At 38.3% G+C, this 18,711-nt stretch overlaps 1 protein-coding gene across 2 annotated transcripts in view; it reads left to right on the top strand.

Moving 5' to 3' along the window:
* Positions 1-18,711, top strand: part of PITPNM3 (PITPNM family member 3) — a 358,693-nt gene that overhangs the window by 137,195 nt on the left and 202,787 nt on the right. For both annotated transcript variants that reach the window (XM_072138218.1, XM_072138217.1), the window contains exon 2: positions 17,851-17,946. Coding sequence is in view for 1 of the 2 variants with exons in the window: in XM_072138217.1 (XP_071994318.1) it covers positions 17,851-17,946 (96 nt within the window). In the remaining variant the exon portion in view is untranslated. The remainder of the gene's footprint in view (positions 1-17,850; positions 17,947-18,711) is intronic.

The following is an 18,711-nucleotide window of genomic DNA, read 5'->3' as shown; positions in this document are numbered from 1 at the left end:
ACAATGTGAAAAGTTTTTGGCAAATATTCAAGGTCGTATTATTCCCAAATGAACTAAAAGGTTTGATTTTTTTTATATTTATTGTTCAAGCACACATTTATGAAAATACTATTGAGACCTCAATAAAACCTTTACGAGGATCAGAATGCAGCTTACATAGGATTGTTAGGCTACCGTCTCATTGAGAGTGTTTTCCTATAGCTGTAGGTAGGGGTGAACCGAAATTCTTTGCTGCCTGAGGTGCTATATCTAGTATTTTTTTTAGTAAGAGGGTTCTCCATCTTTCTGAAGGTGGTGCTGCCTGAGGCAAGAGGCTCAACTCAAGGCTGATGACTGTAGGGGTACATCGATTGGCTCAGCTGTCACAGCTTACACGACATTGCTACTTTTATTTTTTCAACATTGGAAGACTCTTTCAACATGACCAAAATTGGCTTTCTATACTCTTTTATAATACTCAAAAGTTACTAACACCTGAAACCCCCTAACTAAAATGCATATCTAAAGAGTATCTGTCACCTGATCTAAAATGCTAAACAACATACTTTATTGATTGCTACATTGCCAACAAATAATTTGATCTTTCACCAGGTATTACCCCAGTATAATATCAGCCCTCAGGTAGAGTATGAAATGTCCTTCCTAGATTTCCTAGATTCTATGGGAAATCTTACTTGTTTACCTATAAAAAGAAATCTTCCTGAAAGTCCCCCATGACTCAAGTTTAGTGGTTGCAGGGGGTAGTGTCACTTCAGATCTTTTGTTCTATAGTATGTAGAAACTTGCTGCTGATGTCATATTAAAGATATGGATCTCATCTTTCAGATCACATCAGGCTTATGGCTTTGTGTTCCACAGAACTGGCTGATTTGATCTAAAATATGAGATTCTTATCTTTAATATGTCACATGTTTCTAGGTACTATAGAACAGAAGATAAACAACAATTTTGTACAAAGAATATATTTTATTAATGATACGCAAAAAGTTACATACGTATGATCACCAAGACTAAATAACAACCCATAAAAACAATCCCTGGTGGACAAAAATGTGCATAGCCATTCCTGATACAATGGTATCACAAAACAAGTAAATAAATAGCCAAAAGGCACACTAGCCTTCTAAAGGGACACTACATCTATGAGCTGTGAAATAATCGCAATTCATGGCGCATGGCAAGAAATTACGATTATTTCCCCCGTCACGCCACCTCCATGCCAGGTGGGTGTGGAGAGGTGTGAAGGTAGATGCAGCTGGCTGCTGATTGGGCCAGTTTTGGCCATTCCTGTCCCTGCACATGTGCACTAGCTATAGCTTATGCCCATTTAGATTAAAGCTCAATTCAATTGCCAAAGGGCGGAGAACATTGTTCATTGATGCACCATGCGCAAACATATAAAAAGTAACCTCCATTGTCTTTGTAGATGAATTGCTCTGCATTACCTGCATATCATTTTGGATTAAGATCACAGATTTTTTAAATTTATATACAAAAACATTTTGGAGCCCAATGGATCCCACATTCCTATAAGTAGCCGGCATTATTATTAAAGATGTGTGTTATAATAGGTTATGCCATTATTAGACATGTACAATGCTGTACTTAGAAATGTGCTAGTTTACAGCGTAAATCCCATTTACCCAACAAATTAATGTGGTAATAATGAGAAAATTCTCAGCTATTACGTGGCAGAAGTTCCTACACATTGCACCACACGGGGTCTTCTAAAATCACTTCCAAGCCAGCAGAATTTATTACACAGCGTTATACAATTCCAGATATTGTTACAAATCATGGTAGAGTATGTTTCACTCTAGAGAGCTGTAACAGACTAACAGATCTACAGAAATATGTTTTCCCGGTGTCTGTGTATAAACAAACAGAAGGAGAAATGCTTCCCGCTGCCTCCCCTTCATAGAAATTACATTACTCACTTACATTAAGCTTTTTTTGTCTCCAGCTTGCCATTTTCATTTTTTGTCTTAAGGTAAGTAAAAAATGGCAAATTTGGTAAATGCTACAATCAATGTACAAATATGAAGGATAAAATACATGTTTATTAAAACTGTGAAGACGAACATATCATCTGACTATGACTATCTGGCTATAGGTCATAAGTCATCTGACTAGGGCAGGGGATCAGAAACTTAGTGCATCTCTTAGGGGTTGGTGTAGATAATAAACCTGGGGTAGTAGGGAAAAACAGCCCAAAGTGGGTCATAACATGAAAAATCAAAAAATATATTTCACTAGAATGAAACTCTGTTATCCAGGTTGAACAACTTTTTTGGCCAGTTTTATGGGTACAACATGACTGGTGTCAGCCACCTGGTTTGAGATGTGTTAAAATTATTAAGAGTATATGGTCTCTTAAAAAATATAATTATTAAAATATTATTATTAATAATTCTCAGCACGCACCGCAGCAAGAGATTTTAACTATAAGCCTAACCTGTCTTAAACCTTGTTCCATTATCCCAACATTTTTCAAAAGTATTAAGCAGAGTGCAAAATCACAAAAAGTCCTATTTTTCATGGCATGCACCAAAAAGTTGTACTTTTACGTTATATGCGTTACTGTTTCTGTTTCTGTTATCTGCCCCTAGAAACTCTTATATTCTAAAAATACTAAGAAACATTGCAAAGCAGAATGACTACACAAGTAACACATAATTTCAGTTCTTGAATTGGATATAGTGTATCAGACATAAAGTTTATGGATGGAGTTGGCATTTCTGGCACAAAGCAAAGTTACATCTAAGTCTATTGCTCTCTGCTCTGGTACAGATTAAAATTGTATTGGAAGAGAAAAGTTTTTTTTAAAAGAGGATCAAAAGATTCAAGCACATTGATGTGAGGGTTTATTCAGATGAACGTATGTTTGCCAGGCCATAGCCACACTGCTCTCGTTCCCCTCTCCATAGAGAAGAGAGCATCTACCCTGTTTCCCCTAAAATAAGACATCCCCCAAAAGTAAGACCTAGTACAATTTTGCTCCGGCTTAGAAATATAAGGCCTCCCCTAAAAATAGGACCTAGCGGAAGTCATTGCAGCAGCCTCCCCCACGCCATACATTAATATTAGGAAATCTTTTAAAGAGGACCTGTCACCCAATTTATCGGCACTAGGAGCTGCTTACTAAAGTAAGCAGGTCCTAGTGCTCGATCAAACGCCCCAGTGTTAGAGAGAGGTTTCCGGTAGCGCTATCAAACACTGCGGCGGGGGTAGGATGCAATTGTCGGACAGCTCGCAAAGCTGTCCGACGTATTCATGAGGGGGCGGGGTTGGGGTGTGGCTAGGGGCGGTGACTGCCGGTCTGTGGAGCTAGCGGGGCGGTCTGGGGAAGAGGCAGCGCCTCGGATCGCCCCCTCATGAATACATCGGACAGTTTTGCAAGCTGTCCGATGATTACACTGTACCCCGCTGCAGTGTTAGATAGCGTTACCGGAGGTTTCCGGTAACACTATCACTATAACACTGGGGCGTTTGATCAAGCACTAGGAGCTGCTTACTTTAGAAAGCAGCTCCTAGTGCCGAAAATTTAGGTGACAGGTCCTCTTTAAATGCTGCAGAAGGTTGTGACATGGGGAAGACTTCATGGGATAAATCACTGAGTGTTGTGCTGCTAATGTGATACCAGCAGCTACCAGGATAAGAAGGAGTCATTTATGGAAAGTGCTTTTACTAAACATGAGAGATTTGGGCCAATGATTCTAATAGAAATGGAGTCACAAGAAATTCTGCAAACTCTCAGAGTTTGGAGAGTTATAAGGAGGTTAGAGAAGTAGATTTTTTGTTCAACAATAAATGTAAATTCTTGTTCATGGAAAAATAAGACATCCCCTCAAAATAAGACCTAGTGCCTCTTGACGAGCAAAAATTAATATAAGACACTGTCTTATTTTCGGGGAAACAGGGTATATTTGTCTGGGCATGGTCACTGGGCACTGAAACAACCTGTTCTCACCGCACAATGACGGGCTCCTCTTATACGTCAATGGGGACCTATATCCGGCAACACATGGTGCCCCCAAATATCGGTCAACATTACATTTGTCTGAATGAGACCTAAAGTAAAGTTTAGTCTGTATCCATGTGATTATTGTGCATTATTATTGACTCCAATAAAAGTTGTTGTTCTTTCGCAAAAATAAGACAAAGTTTGGTATTCTTTAAGCACTTAATTTTCTCATAAAAGCCATTCTACACAATGGGGGACATTTAACATGCCTTGTCCACCAGTTTTTTGGCATGTACAAACCCCATTTCTGACTTTTTTTTGTCAGTTGGGATGGGCATGGGCTGACGGGAACATAAACACTCTCTTCCGCTGTGTTTACTATAATCTATCCTGGCAGAGATCTAATTCCGGTGGCGAAGCACACCTCTGGATTTACTAAGTCGTTTTTATACATTAGACTGAATCAATTCCCCCCAGTATTGTGACTAACTCGACTAACTAGACTAAATTCCCAACATGACCACTAACTGGTGACACATACTTTTCATTGTGAAATTACATTGTCTTGAAAAGTCAATCATCTCATGACAAATAAACATAAGTTAAGAAAGAAATGACATAGTATGGCCCGTACTATGTACAACCCTCTATATGACTCCTGCAGTTTATGGATTTCTGTTTAGGAAACACTTAGTAGATATTGGTCATTAACAGCAATTTGGTCCATGTTTTCCACGAAAGAAACTTCTAATTGCTCTGATTGCGTTTCATGTAGTGCTGAACGCCGGCAGTTAAATATCCTTTTAATTCCTAGTTTTTATTTTTACTTATGACTATATAACAGCTGCGTGTTTGCATAGCTTAAAGTGCTCGGCGGCTCGACTAAACATACCAGAATTAATCTATCTCCATCCACATGGCGGTCATTAAAAGGGGATTATACAGTATAAACATTTGATCTCCAATCAGCAGATTGAGGGAAGATATGGCAGCCCCACTATTGTAATTAGGCGGCATAGATGCTTACAACTTGTCTAGACATAGATTTGTTTTTGTGCCGAAGGAAATGTTATATTTGTAATGCTGAATGAATAAATCCATGCGCAGCATATAATCATTTACAAACAGGATTGCATAAATGTGTACAGAATATAGAACTAGATTCAGAAAGTTGTGTGTAGTGGTGGGTTTACTAACTCCTAAGGTGTGGAGGAAAAGTAACATTTCACGATAATACTGTCCCAATATTAAGAGTGCAAGGCAGTGTGGCGGAAAACCCTAAATTGGAAATGATGGGATCAAGGTACAACCAGATTTGTAATAATTTTGTGAGGGTATTATTTTTTTTATTTTTATTGACAAATTTAAACTACATACGCAATCTTAAATTTCAGCTGAATCTCCATTGGTGTCAGGACTATGGCTGGGCCAGTCAGGAATGGTTACAGAGTTGTTCTGAAGCCACTGCTTTGTTATTTAGCTGTGTGCTTAGGGTCAATTTCATGGGGGATCCCGAGGATGCTGGAAGAGATTTTCCTGCAGGATATATCTGATATCTTTAATAACAAGTCATCACAAAGTTGTTCAATTAAAGGATTATGGAGGTCACAATGTTCTTAGAGACCTTTAGTGTTTACAAAATTATTTTGTATTTTAAATAAGGAGGAGTTGATTTCTCTTTCTCTATCTTTCCTGATTTTACTACTCAGCTTCACCATGTCGTCTTTTATATATCCCTTATGAATTATCTAGACTGAGAAGATGTCAGCTTCCCCGTTGTCGTTAAACTGGAGAAACTCTCTGAGAGCTAGCTCTATTTTGGCACAACAAAATTATTTTGTAACCTTAGCCAGATCTGTCTCTTAGCTCCTTGGGCAGTTCCTTAGACCTCTTGAAACTCATGTGTTCTGACATTCACTGTGAGCTCTTATATAGACAGGTATGTGCCTTCCTTAATCAAGTCCAATTAGTTTAATTAAACACCGCTGGACACCAATAAAGGAGTAGAACCATGTCAAGAAGGATCAGAAGCCTCTGTACTGTATATGAGTTAATAATTTATGTAATTTTGCATACGGTCATCTAGCTACACAACGTCTATACTATAAACATATAGCATGTAGCCATTTTATATCTGTGTAACTAATGGTTCTCTGGTTGTAAAATTCTGATCATAATGGATGGAGCCAATTTTCAGACTAATTACTAAATGGATGCCTCCAGTCTGTGCCAGTTTGAATATGGTTTAAAATAATCACCCTCATACAGAAAGCTTTGCACAATGCTGCACCTCCCTACCTCTCCTCTCTGATCTCAGTCTATCGCCCAACCCATGCTCTTTGGTTTACCAGTGATCATAGATTATTCTCTTCCTTAATTTGAACCTCTCATGCACGTCTCCTGGATTTCTCTTGCACCAATTCTGTGGAATGCCTTTCCCCGGACTGTCAGACTAAAACTCGACCTCCAAAGTTTCAAACGTGTTCTTAAAACTTATCTCTTTAGGCAAGCCTATCACATTCCCTTACTGAATGAAATATCAACTCTTTTTTACTTACCCTTCCTATGGCAAACACCAGATACCAAGCTCCAGGCTTCTCTGCAGTTACTTTTACCTTGACTTTGTATATAAGATGGCGGCTGACGGCTGGTTCAAACAGTAGCATTTTTATTTATTAAATTATTTTATTCCATGCCTTTATAAAGAAGGCACCTCTTGTGTCCCCCCCTCATAGACTGTAAGCTCTTGTGTCACCCTCTTCATCGTCATAGACGGTAAGCTCTTGTGTCCCCCTCATCCTTATAGACTGTAAGCTCTTGTGTCACCCCCTCATCCTCATAGACTGTAAGCTCTTGTGTCACCCCTCATCCTCATAGACTGTAAGCTCTTGTGTCCATCCCCTCATCCTCATAGACTGTAAGCTCTTGTGTCTCCTCCTCATCCTCATAGACTGTAAGCTCTTGTGTCACCCCCTCCTCCTCATAGACTGTAAGCTCTTGTGTCACCCCCTCATCCTCATAGACTGTAAGCTCTTGTGTCCCCCCTCATCCTCATAGACTATAAGCTCTTGTGTCACCCCCTCATCCTCATAGACTGTAAGCTCTTGTGCCACCCCCTCATCCTCATAGACTGTAAGCTCTTGTGTCACCCCCTCATCCTCATAGACTGTAAGCTCTTGTGTCACCTCCTCATCCTAATAGACTGTAAGCTCTTGTGTCCCCCTCATTCTCATAGACTGTAAGCTCTTGTGTCACCCCCTCATCCTCATAGACTGTAAGCTCTTGTGAGCAGGACCCTCACTCCTATTGTTACATATGGCTGTTTGTACTCTGTAGTGCCTTATTTTATTTATATGTGTCCCCTATGATTTGTAAAGCTCTACGGAATATGATATCACTATATAAATAAAGATTATTATTATAGATGACTATTATCCATTTGATACTGAAGTTCCCACCCCTGACCTTTCTTCCTTGTCTTCCTTCTGCTGATGTAAACTACAGGTAGCAGAAACAGAGCAGCAAAGAGGGAAGTCATTCCTGGTGCCCTGTCATCACATCTGTGCTCACATAGGGAATTCAAAATGTGTATAAAGGAAAGACAAGCCCAGCAGTTACTGCAATCTTATCACAGCACTAGTTTTACTTTGGCAGAAATGGAAACAATTGACAGTCAGCAATAGATTTTCAAGATATCAATAAGTAATTATACATTTTCCTTGACAATACGGTTACCTGAAACTATTTAATGATTCACACAAATTCGCCGGTCCTTCATCGCTGTCCCTAGACTCCAAAAAATGTCTTAAATTCATCACTCTTCATCCCATATAACAAGAGTGTGTATTGTACGACAAACAATGAATCGATCTTCGTCCGTACAAAGCACCTGATACTGCTGTCCATAATAGTGGGATGACTGGTACTAGAACTGCTGGCCAGGACCCAAGGTAGGATGAAGCATTTCATAAAACTATCATCTAAAAAAGCAATCAGCAAGTGTCTCCAGGCAAATGATAAGATATTGCGGCTTTCTGTATTGAACTTTTCCATTATCTCTCACCTCTCTTAACATATGCGCTGCAGCCAGGGTCAAAGTTAATACCATTATTCTTATTCCAAGAGGGTTATTGTCTTGAAGATCCAAGCTTGTATAACATCAGATTGACAAGTACAGACTGAAAGGAGTTTTTTAAAGTTTAATATATATTAATGGATCCCCCCCCCCCCCCCTGGGATTTCCATAAATCACTAGATCATGTTGGCCATGATATCTGCCTATTAGGTCATTAGGTAAAAAAAGCATTCTTTTTTTTTTTAAATTCTACTTTTTTCACTTCCCTAATAAAAGTATACCCCATTATTACAGCATTTAGGGGGTCATTTATCTCATCTCTGTTTTTTTTGGATAGTTTTTGTCTTTTTTACATCATTTATCAATCTCACTCTTTCCTTGTGTTAAATGTTTTTTTCTTTTTCAGCTCCCTTTTTGAGACATTTGTTACAAATGTCTCAAAACTGTTGCACAAATGTCTCAAGTCACTTCTTTTCATTTTCTAAGTATGGTGTCGTCCGGAGTTTTTTGCTCCAAAAAATGTTGCAGATTTTAGACAATTTGAAATGATAAATGTCATTTGCGACATGTAGCACATTTGAAAAAGAAGATTAATGTATCTTACTGACGAAAGAAAAATTTTAAAATGTCCCCAAAAATGTGCAAAAATTGCTCTTGAAAAAGGCAAGAAAATCAGGAAGAAAAATAAAGATAAACAATCCCTTCAGTGTATGTTAACTATCCCTGAAAATACATCATATTAAAAGTTTGTGCAATGGCCACGACCATTGCAACTCAGAGGCATTAAAGGGGTTTTCTCATAAAAGAAAGTTCTCAAATCTCAATCCCCTAGTAATGATAACAGCATAAAGATAACATTCAACCCCCTCACTTTGCAATCAGTGCATAAGCTGAGAACACCTACTGTCTGACCCTAATCAATGGCCTCTCAAACAGCCAATCCAGTTCCCTACGCTGTACTGAGGAGACCCAACCAGGTCGAAACAGTGCTGTCTACAGTTGGGAGTCTGTTCCTTTTGGAATAGATATTCTGGTTTGGCTTAATCCCACACCATAGGTCATACTTGGTGTTAAGGGGGCTGCCTTTCAAGGTAGCAAAAGGAGGCATTAGGGCAGATTTACTTACCATGTTCATTCGCGATCAAGCGGCGCGTTCTCTGTGGAGGATTCGGGTCTTCCGGTGATTCACTAAGGTAGTGCACCCGATGTCCACTTGGTGTCGCTGCTGCGCTGAAGTCCATCGGAGTTCACCAAGCTATCCTGGGTGCAGGTAAGTGCGTGTCATGCAACACTTTTTTTAAAAAAATACGGCGTTTTTTCCGAATATGTCTGGTTTTCTTACGGCCATGCCCCCCCATTTTCCGTTGCGTGCATGCCGGCGCCGATGTGCCACAATCAGATCGCGTGCGCCAAAAACCCGGGGCAATTCAAGGAAAATCGGCGCAAAATGGTAAAATTCTGGTAACCCAAAGGAAAAACGTGATTCGGGCCCTTAGTAAATGACCCCCAATGTTTTCCATTTAACACCTTGGAAAACATTTTTTCATACTTCCCAGAATTCCCTAGTGCGGCATCTATGGCTTTAAGTTTCCACACGCCTTTAATGTGGCCTTAATTGGCAATCTCTCCATAAGGAGAAAACCTACTGTCTGACCTTAGCTGCTCAGTGTAAGATTCAGCTGTGTGGGAACCCAGCATGGCAATACAATGCTTTAGGTATTCTGGATCAGAAAACCTTTGGAAGGTACTGGTGTTTTTTTCTGGTGTGGCTGATATCCAGGTGCTTTGTTTCAGGGGTCAAACAGTAGTACTGCCCTGGGGCCTGAGGAGACCCAAATGCAACATAATGGGAGATGGTAGGTGTTTACAACCTGATGTCCGCAGTTCTGTTTTAAGGCCTCATAATGGGTCAGACATTGACTAGATTATTGTCAATGGGAAAACTATTGTAACATATGAATCATGACATTCTCTGCATAAAAAGATGATAAAAACAGCATTTCCTAGATTCTCAAGAACCTGAGTATAAAAATAAAAGCTTTCAGCATATATGAATCTGGGAAAGGCCTCATGTACACAACAATAGTTTTGCATAGTGAACTAGCCGCACAAATGGTGGCTAATTCTTTGTACTTTAGGCTTCTATTGTTCACATTCCGGGTGGCATTGTGAACGTTACGACCGACCATGGTGAAAATGATCATGCAGGTCCTTGTGCGGAATTGAGGCGTGGACGGTCATTTCTGTGGACATTCACGGGAATAGTGGTGCTCACTGGCTGATGCCACAAACAACTGATCACAGCCAGTGGCGTAACTAGGAGAGACAGAGCCCCGTAGCAGGCTTCTGCATGGGGCCCCTTTCCACCCAAAAAATATACATATTAGTATCCTCACACAAGAGAGTTAAAATCACATATAAATAAACTCATGTGCACGCACAGCATATAGACATACATACAGTGCCATATGCAACATACTCACATACAGTGTATGTTATGCTGGACATGTGCAGTATAATATAGATATAATGGTGCACATCTTCCATTCTTTATTGTGTCAGGTCTGATGACGGGGCCCCCTGACACTGTGGGTCCCATAGCGGCTGCTATGGCTTCTACCGCTGTAGTTACGCCCCTGATCACAGCCGTTGCTTGCGGCCAAGAAATTTCACATGGTTGTGTGCAGGAGGCCTTGGTTCTTCTATAGTTTGTGTGAGATTCTTCTAGATACTCCCATCAAAAACATTTAGTGTAACTGGCTTCCAATTTATATAGTCTACCTTGTCAGTTGATACCAGTTTTAGGACACAATTTAACATGTAATTTGCCGTTTTCCGTGGAAATGTTTTAAGTCCACAAAATGATCATAATACACAGAGTCAATCTATATCCCCCTCACGTAGTCTGAGCATTTCCGGATGTCTAATTACATCTGATAATGCTCCATATTGTCTTTTCTTTTAATTCACAAAGCATATCACTTAGACATCCTAAGACAGATTTCTTCCAGAAATGAAAAATATAGTACAGTAAGTGCCAGCATACTGCTTTCCGCTGCCAGGATTCATTAAGCTTTTCCCTATAGCACAGATGGTCTGTGTATTGCTGGCAGCTGAAGTCAGTCCTCTGTATTTCACAGAATTGGGGATGGATCAGTGTTTTTCAGCCTCTGGTCTCTGAGACACAAAGCACAAATATATAAATCTAAAAAGCTGACCTTGTGGTATAAAGGATAGAAGATCTGTAATTTACAGTATTCACTAATAATGATACAGAAATTATTGATGGATGATATGTCTCTATCCTGCAGTTAACAACTATGAACTATCAATGATGATCAATCATCAAGTGGCGCTCCGGTACCAGAGGAAGTAGTGATTAATAAGATCTAATGTGTAAACACAATATGGGATTCCTGGAATTTGCTCCTTTACAGTTAATGATCATTTTTCTGATATATTTTCAACATCCAGTGCAAATGTTGTGACACAAGATCAAACTTTTTATATCATAAAAAGTTTATCACAGATTTTTCAATATGACAAGAATAACTACGTTACTACGTTATTAGGAAAAACATATAAAACAGTGGGGCACATGTATCAGAAGTCCGTCTTTGTGCGTCAGTTTTTTGGGACTTTTTTTTTGGCTTTTCTGTTGGTCAGATATATTTTGGCAGCTTTGCCTTTGTGATACATGTGGTGTTTGGTCTTTAGTAAATTTGTGACTTTTCAAAACCAAAAGTCACAAAAAAAAAGTCTCCAAAAGTCGCAATGGGCTTCAAATTAATTTGTACACCTGGTCAGGGGCAGATTTGTGCAAAAATTGGAGCCTTTTTTTTTTTAAAACGTTTACATCTGGATTCAGGTGATAACTTGGGCGAACACAGCAGAAAATAGACAATTGTGACCTTTAAAGAGAGACTGTGTTAGGCACAAAAAAAATTGCAAATGAGCACAAGCACCATGAAAAGTCTCAAAAATTAAAGATAAAGGTAAGCCAAAAGTTTCAGACATGTCCCCCAGTGTGTCATATATACAAAAAGGGGGATATGTCTTGTTGAGGGGATTGCCTTTATAAGCTATACTTGCTTCACCACAGATTCTGGGAATTATATATGCTAATACAGATCAAGCACTTGATGTAAATTGCATTGACTTAAAGGGGTATTCTCATCTGGGCATTCACATTCAGTTTCATGAATCTGCCATATATAAACATTTCTTTAATTAGATGTTATTAAAAAAATGTTCATGTGTGAAGATAATTTCTCATAAATGTAGTAATATGGTCCCTTAGAAACAAGACTGTGTCCTTGGATACGGCCACCTCTGCTGGAGTGATTGCACAAGGAAACAAAAGGTTTCTGAATATTAAATGTCCAAGGAGTTACTGCATGTCCCCCACCCATCCTTTGGTAATGAACGCTAATTCCAGGTGGTCAGGCAGGGCTCAATAGCGTTTGTCTGGCCAAGGCTGCCAAAATGTGAGGTGGTCGTATCCGAGGGTCAACATGGCTACATTTATGAGAAATTATCTAAGCACTGGAACATTTTTTTAAAATAACATCCAATTAAAGAAGTGCTTACAGATGGCAAATGAATATAATTAAATGTGAATGCTCAGATGGGAATACCCCTTTAAGGAGCAGTCCCCTGTATTACCTAACTGTACTATAGAGCCACCACATCTAGTTAACAAGCAAAACCAGTCCTGATAAGAAGTGTTACATCTGTACGTTTTCTATTATTAAAAAATAACTAAAACTTTGCCTTCATTGCCATTCCAGCAAATAATTGACATTGTTTGTGCAATGAAAAGTTATACATTTTTCCTTTAAACTTTCTGTATCAATTCTTTGCGGTTTCCAAGATCTGTGCTTGTTGTCTTCATACAACAGGAATCTTCATTGTTTACTTCCTGTAGATAAACACCGATCCATGGTCATGTTCATTATAATACACAATGCAATCAGAGCTAGTTGACGCTAACAAGCTGTGTGACATCACATGACCATGGACCGGTGTTTATCTACAGGAAGTAAACATAAAAACTTCTGACAGAAAGAATATTTAGAAATTTCATATAGAATTGATGCAGAAAGTTTATTGGAAAACGTAATAACTTTTTAGTACACAAACCTGTATAAGCCTAGTTTTTCAGCACCAAAAATGTGCTGAAATCCCAAACTCGGCTTATACTTGAGTAAAAATATAGGTTTTACCAGGTTTCTGTGGTAAAATTAGGGGCCTCGGCTTATACTTGGGTCGGCTTATACTCGAGTATATACGGTAATTATTTGCTGTCATGTACTTAAAGTGGACAACCCCTTTAAGGGCAGATGCACTAGCTGATTCTTAGTATGCTGGTACTAAACATATGAAACACCTCATTTTCAATCGGAGTATTGAGGTGACTAATGGGAGGAGTTAGAGTGCAGTTCCACAAGGGGAGAATGGAGTTCCAGAGTGTTGGTCTTCCCTATTTACTCTTTACCCACAGTATGGAGTCTCTGGTCCCGTCTTGGATCCAGTCACTATAATGTTCGATATTCCACGTTGACACTGTCTGAAGCCGACAGGATAATTGATCTAAGGGCAGATAATTGCTGTTAATCATTCAAAACAGTTTAAACATTATATTGACCAAAGTGTGAAAACATAGTTTAAAAGGTTTAGTCCAAGCAATACAACCAGTATCATACAAATTCATAGTTGCAAAACCTAGCAGAATCGGAACGGTCTTATCATGACCATGTTTCCACATGAGGTCCGAGTGGTCCCTAATCCAGTGAGGTTACCCCAGATAGTAAAAGTTGTCAAGGCGTGTAAGTCCATAAAAGTCCCTCGAATATTCCCTAAAGAGTCCTGTCCTTACAACACTCTTACAAAACCCTTGTAGTAAACATACAAAACACCTCACAAACACCATCCAGTCTATTGAGGAGACTAAGGGGAGGAGTCCGAATACAAATCCCCACGAAAGAAGGGAGTGCCAGAGTGCTAAGGGGAGGAGTTAGGGGGGGTGCCAGAATTCTGGCTTTTCCATCTCCCCCATCTCCAGGATATATGGAGACTCTGGTCCAGTCTTCAAAACGGTCACTACAATGTTTGTTAATCAACTTTGGGAATGTCAGAAACCAAAATGATAAGGGCGGACAATTTGTCATTTGCAGACTTCTCAAGAAAGAGTAAAACCGCTGAACCTGTGCACCGGTACTATGATTCTCACAGAGATTCAAGTCGATGCAGATACTTCACTATTCCTTATTATTACAAATAATATTAAATATTAAAATTAACATATATTAATAATATGGATGTCGTATGTATAAAACAAAGTATTATTAAGAAGTAAGAATTATAAATTCTTTTTTTCTTGGACTTTTAATTTTTTAAAAAATTATAGCATATGGCATCCAATGGAAAATGCTTGAATTATGAAGACTAAATGGATATTGGATACAGGGTCGGCACCAGCACTGGGCATACCTTGTCAAGTCCTACATAAGGAATCCATGGGGGTGAAGGGGGCTGTATCTAATGAATCAATAGGGAGTGAGGGTGTATTTATATAAAATAACTATGTTTGGGCTGTTTGGATTGATAAACTAGGGAATATTTTAGGGAACAGAAGACTGTTTTAGTGTCTGAATTAATAGTATTAATGCCACCATGTGCCACTGCAAAGGGACCTACTGAGGCTCTGTATCAAGGGGCCTACTGAAACCTGGAGCCAACCCTGATTGGCTTTACCATTGATCTATAGGTTACCCCATTGATCTACATAGCCATGTGCCACCTCCTAATGCAGTACTTAGCCAACACAAATTGTTGTGTAGATGTGGTATATTATATTACTTTACATTGCATTAGAATCAGTGCAGAACAGTCATTTAGAAAATATACCATGTGGTCTGTGCTTTTTAACTAAAGTGACATAAAACCATGTAATTATTGCGGTGTCCGGAGGTTAATCTGCTTCCCATAGAACATACATTACTTCACTGCAGTTGGAATGTAATAAACTGTTCTGATTCCCTCCGGGGCATAGAAAACAGAACATTGTGGAAGGTAATGTTGCTACAAATGAACTGGATTGTGTTTTGCTTAGGCACTATCTTCTGGAAGTTTTCATGCGCCATTATAAAGATATTTGGCGACAATATATGTGTCACATATTACGTAAGCGCTCTTCTTGTTCCATTGTTATTGCATTTAATGGAGTCGGCACAAGTAAATTGCCTGCTTTTTGTTTACTGAATGACATCTAGTGTGTCATGTCACCATAAGTCAGCGTGACTTAAGCGTGCAGTGAATAGCATTCATTAGAGAGCTATGTACAGTTACTCATAAGTTATTACACATGAAGTGAAAGGGGCCACAAAGCTATGAACCATACAAAAGACAGAAAGGCTAATTGAAGTATGAAATGAATAAGAAAGAAGACAAAGCACTTGCCTTACTCTAAATATCAAGTTGTTTTGCCTATGAAAATACTAAAGAATCAGGGATCGTGTAAATGTCATTTGTCAATGTGTCACTTGTACCACAGTAAATTAAAATCCATGCAATTGGTAAAGAGCCATTTGCAAGCCAAGACCCCTATAGAATGTAAACATATACAGATCATTGATTTTTGATCATTGATATAAATAGGTAATAAGTGATACAGGTCTTTTAAATGTGCCCCAATTTTATTCTCTTCTCTAGACATCTTGAGCATTTTGTTTAACTGTTTCCCGTCTGTCATTAGGCATATTACAGTATGCAAGGCAAAAGTAGTATAAATTACAGTATATTGTATGAGTGATCAGACCTCCTAGGGTGTGACGACCCTAGGGGTCTGAATAAGAGTAAAAAAAAAAAATTAAAAACCCAAAAATATAAAAAAGAATTAAAAAATAATAAAGATTCAGATCCCTCCTCTTTTTTATTAGGACACATATAAAAATAAATAAACAAGTAAAATCCTTAACATGTTGGGTATCCTTGAGTCCCAAAATGTCTGATCTATCAAAATATAAAAGCAATTATTCCCATAAGTGAAAATACTATTTTGCTTTTTTGACATATTGCAACACTTAAAAATTTTAAATATAAAGTGATCATAAGGGGATAGAATCTTCAAAATGGCAGCTAGAAAAATATTGGCCATTCTGCAAAAAATTACACAGATCCGTACACCGAAGTATGAAAATGTTATTAGCCTCAGAATATGGCAAAACTAAGAATTTTTATTTTGTACAAATGATTTTCATTATTTTTTTAGTATTACAACAAAATACAACATATATGAATTTTGTATCTCAGTTATTGTTCCAACTCAAAGAACAAAAGAACAAATGGGAGGTGTCATTTGAAGAAAATGATGTAAAAACAAGGTCTTAGGAGTGTTTTTTGTACTATATTTGGATAATTTTTCTAGCTTCCCTGTGCATTAAATAAAATCTAAAATGATTCCACTAGAAAGTGCAAATTGTCCTGCAGATAACAAGCCCTCATTTGTCCCTGAACACAGAAAATTTTTTAAAAAAATGGCTTGTGCAAATGGTAAGGGAATGGTTAACATGTGATAACCACACTTAGGAACAACTTCTAACTTATAATCAAAGCTGTAGACAGAGGACTGTTTTAAGAAGAAATATTTCATCCTTAAATATAATAAAGATTTGGATTCAGTTCATAGTCCGGGAATTTTTTAATGACATCCAAGGGCAAACTCACCATAGAGAATGACATGAGACTCCTGTGGGGCCCTTAGAGGAACGGGGTTCTGCACAAGTTGGTTCAATCTTCTTTGATAGATGACAAAAGGAACCAATTCAAGAACCCCAATTTTTTCAACAGGGGTAAAATAACTAGTGCTTTTCCGTTATCTGTGGAATAACCAGCCAGACTGAATATATGAAAACTTCAAAAAAGACCCCCAAAATTTGATGAATTTTGTATAGATGAAACTTGTGAAAGATAATGTAATATATGGATCAGAACTGTACGAAATGTCCTTCTGTTGATACTGACTGTGGAAATATTACTCTATCTTCATATACAACAAAACATACAGTATACAATCATAATAATAAAGCATTACTATCCTTGTAATAAAAAAGCAGTGTAATACATGTAATAAAAGTATTGCATTAAAGTCTGGTAAAACAATATAGACAGAATAGTATTAAATTGTGTATTTTCATTAAGTCATTTAAGATTTATATCTTCTACCTGGACCTGGGTTCAAGTCCCAGGGTCAACATCTGCAAAGAGTTTGTATGTTATCGTCGTGTTTGCATGGGTTTCCACTGGGTCCTCCGGTTTTGCCCCCCACACTCCAAATCATACTGGTAGGTTGATTAGATTGTGCCCCTATTGGGGACAGGGACCGATTTGGCAAAGCTCTGTGCAGCACTGTGTAATCAGTGAGCACTATATAAATAAAGGAATTATTATTACCATCTGAACCTTCACTTCTTCAGGACATCTCTGGAGCTGCCCCAATTCTGTGGAATTTCCTGCCCTGGCAATTGAAATTAGTTCCCAACTAATTAAGATGAAAATGTGATCTAAAAACAAACCCATCTCTTTCGGCAAGCTTATCACAACCTCATCTAACGTTTACTCTTGAATAACTAGTTTTCTATGTTTATTCCTTTCCCCTTCATTATCTCTTAGGGCCTGATGTCTTCATATACAATAAGTTACCCTGAATGCCCATGCACTGTGTATCTGAACATATAGATACGGCTGATGACAGGCTTAGGGCTCATTCGTTTTGAACACACTGTAACCTGTTTTTTACTTACTCTTCCAGGGGGAACACGACGCTTTAGTGGTGCACAGTGGCACCTGCAGAAAATTGTCAATGACTCAGTGGACAGCTCAGACGATGAGTTCTTTGATGCCAGAGGTATGTTGGTATTTTTACAAATTACAAAATTACAGTGTTTTGGTACAATTTTATTGTGTTTTTAAAACTTCCACTGTGAGCAATAGTGTCATAGTGTTTCATCTTTGATGACGAATTTGGATTGGTGCACTGTTTGATACCTTTGTCTGACCCTACATCACTTACAATTTAAAGAGGTATTATTATCGGGGCATTGATATTTAATTTAATTCGACCACCACATAGATATATTTTTTCAATTGGATGTTATTCAAAAAATTTACATGTGTGAAGAAAATTGTTGTCCTTGGATACAACCACCGCTGCCGTGATTGCACAAAGAAGCAAATAATTTTTGCATATGAAATGGATGAAAGTTACTACATGTCCCACGTCCATTCTGTGATAATGAACGCTGAATACGGGTGGTCGGGCATCTCAATAGCTCATGCGTGGCCACTGATGGAGGAGTGCGGGCTGGTTGTATCAAAATACAGCCCTGTTGTTTCTAAGGGGCATTTCTAAGGCTTCATTTATAGGAAATTATCTTTAAACAGGTAAATTATTTTTGATAACATGCAATAGAAGAAATGTATGTATACAGCAGAGGAAGTAAATTAAATTTGAATGTCCAAGTGAGAATAGTTTTTAAAGCAACATGTTGCACCGCTTTCTTGAGGTGCTACTTTTCTTAGCCCACACTCATCTATCCATCTAGATTTAATATAACCTCTCCTAACTTTTATTATTTGCACCTTTTTATTCTTCATTTTAAAAAATTAAATT

This window comes from Engystomops pustulosus, chromosome 2 (assembly GCF_040894005.1).
Source record: "Engystomops pustulosus chromosome 2, aEngPut4.maternal, whole genome shotgun sequence".
NCBI classification, from domain to species: Eukaryota; Metazoa; Chordata; class Amphibia; order Anura; family Leptodactylidae; genus Engystomops; species Engystomops pustulosus.
The sequence above is the reverse complement of the archived record's forward strand: the minus strand, read 5'-3'. Positions and strand labels throughout refer to the sequence as shown.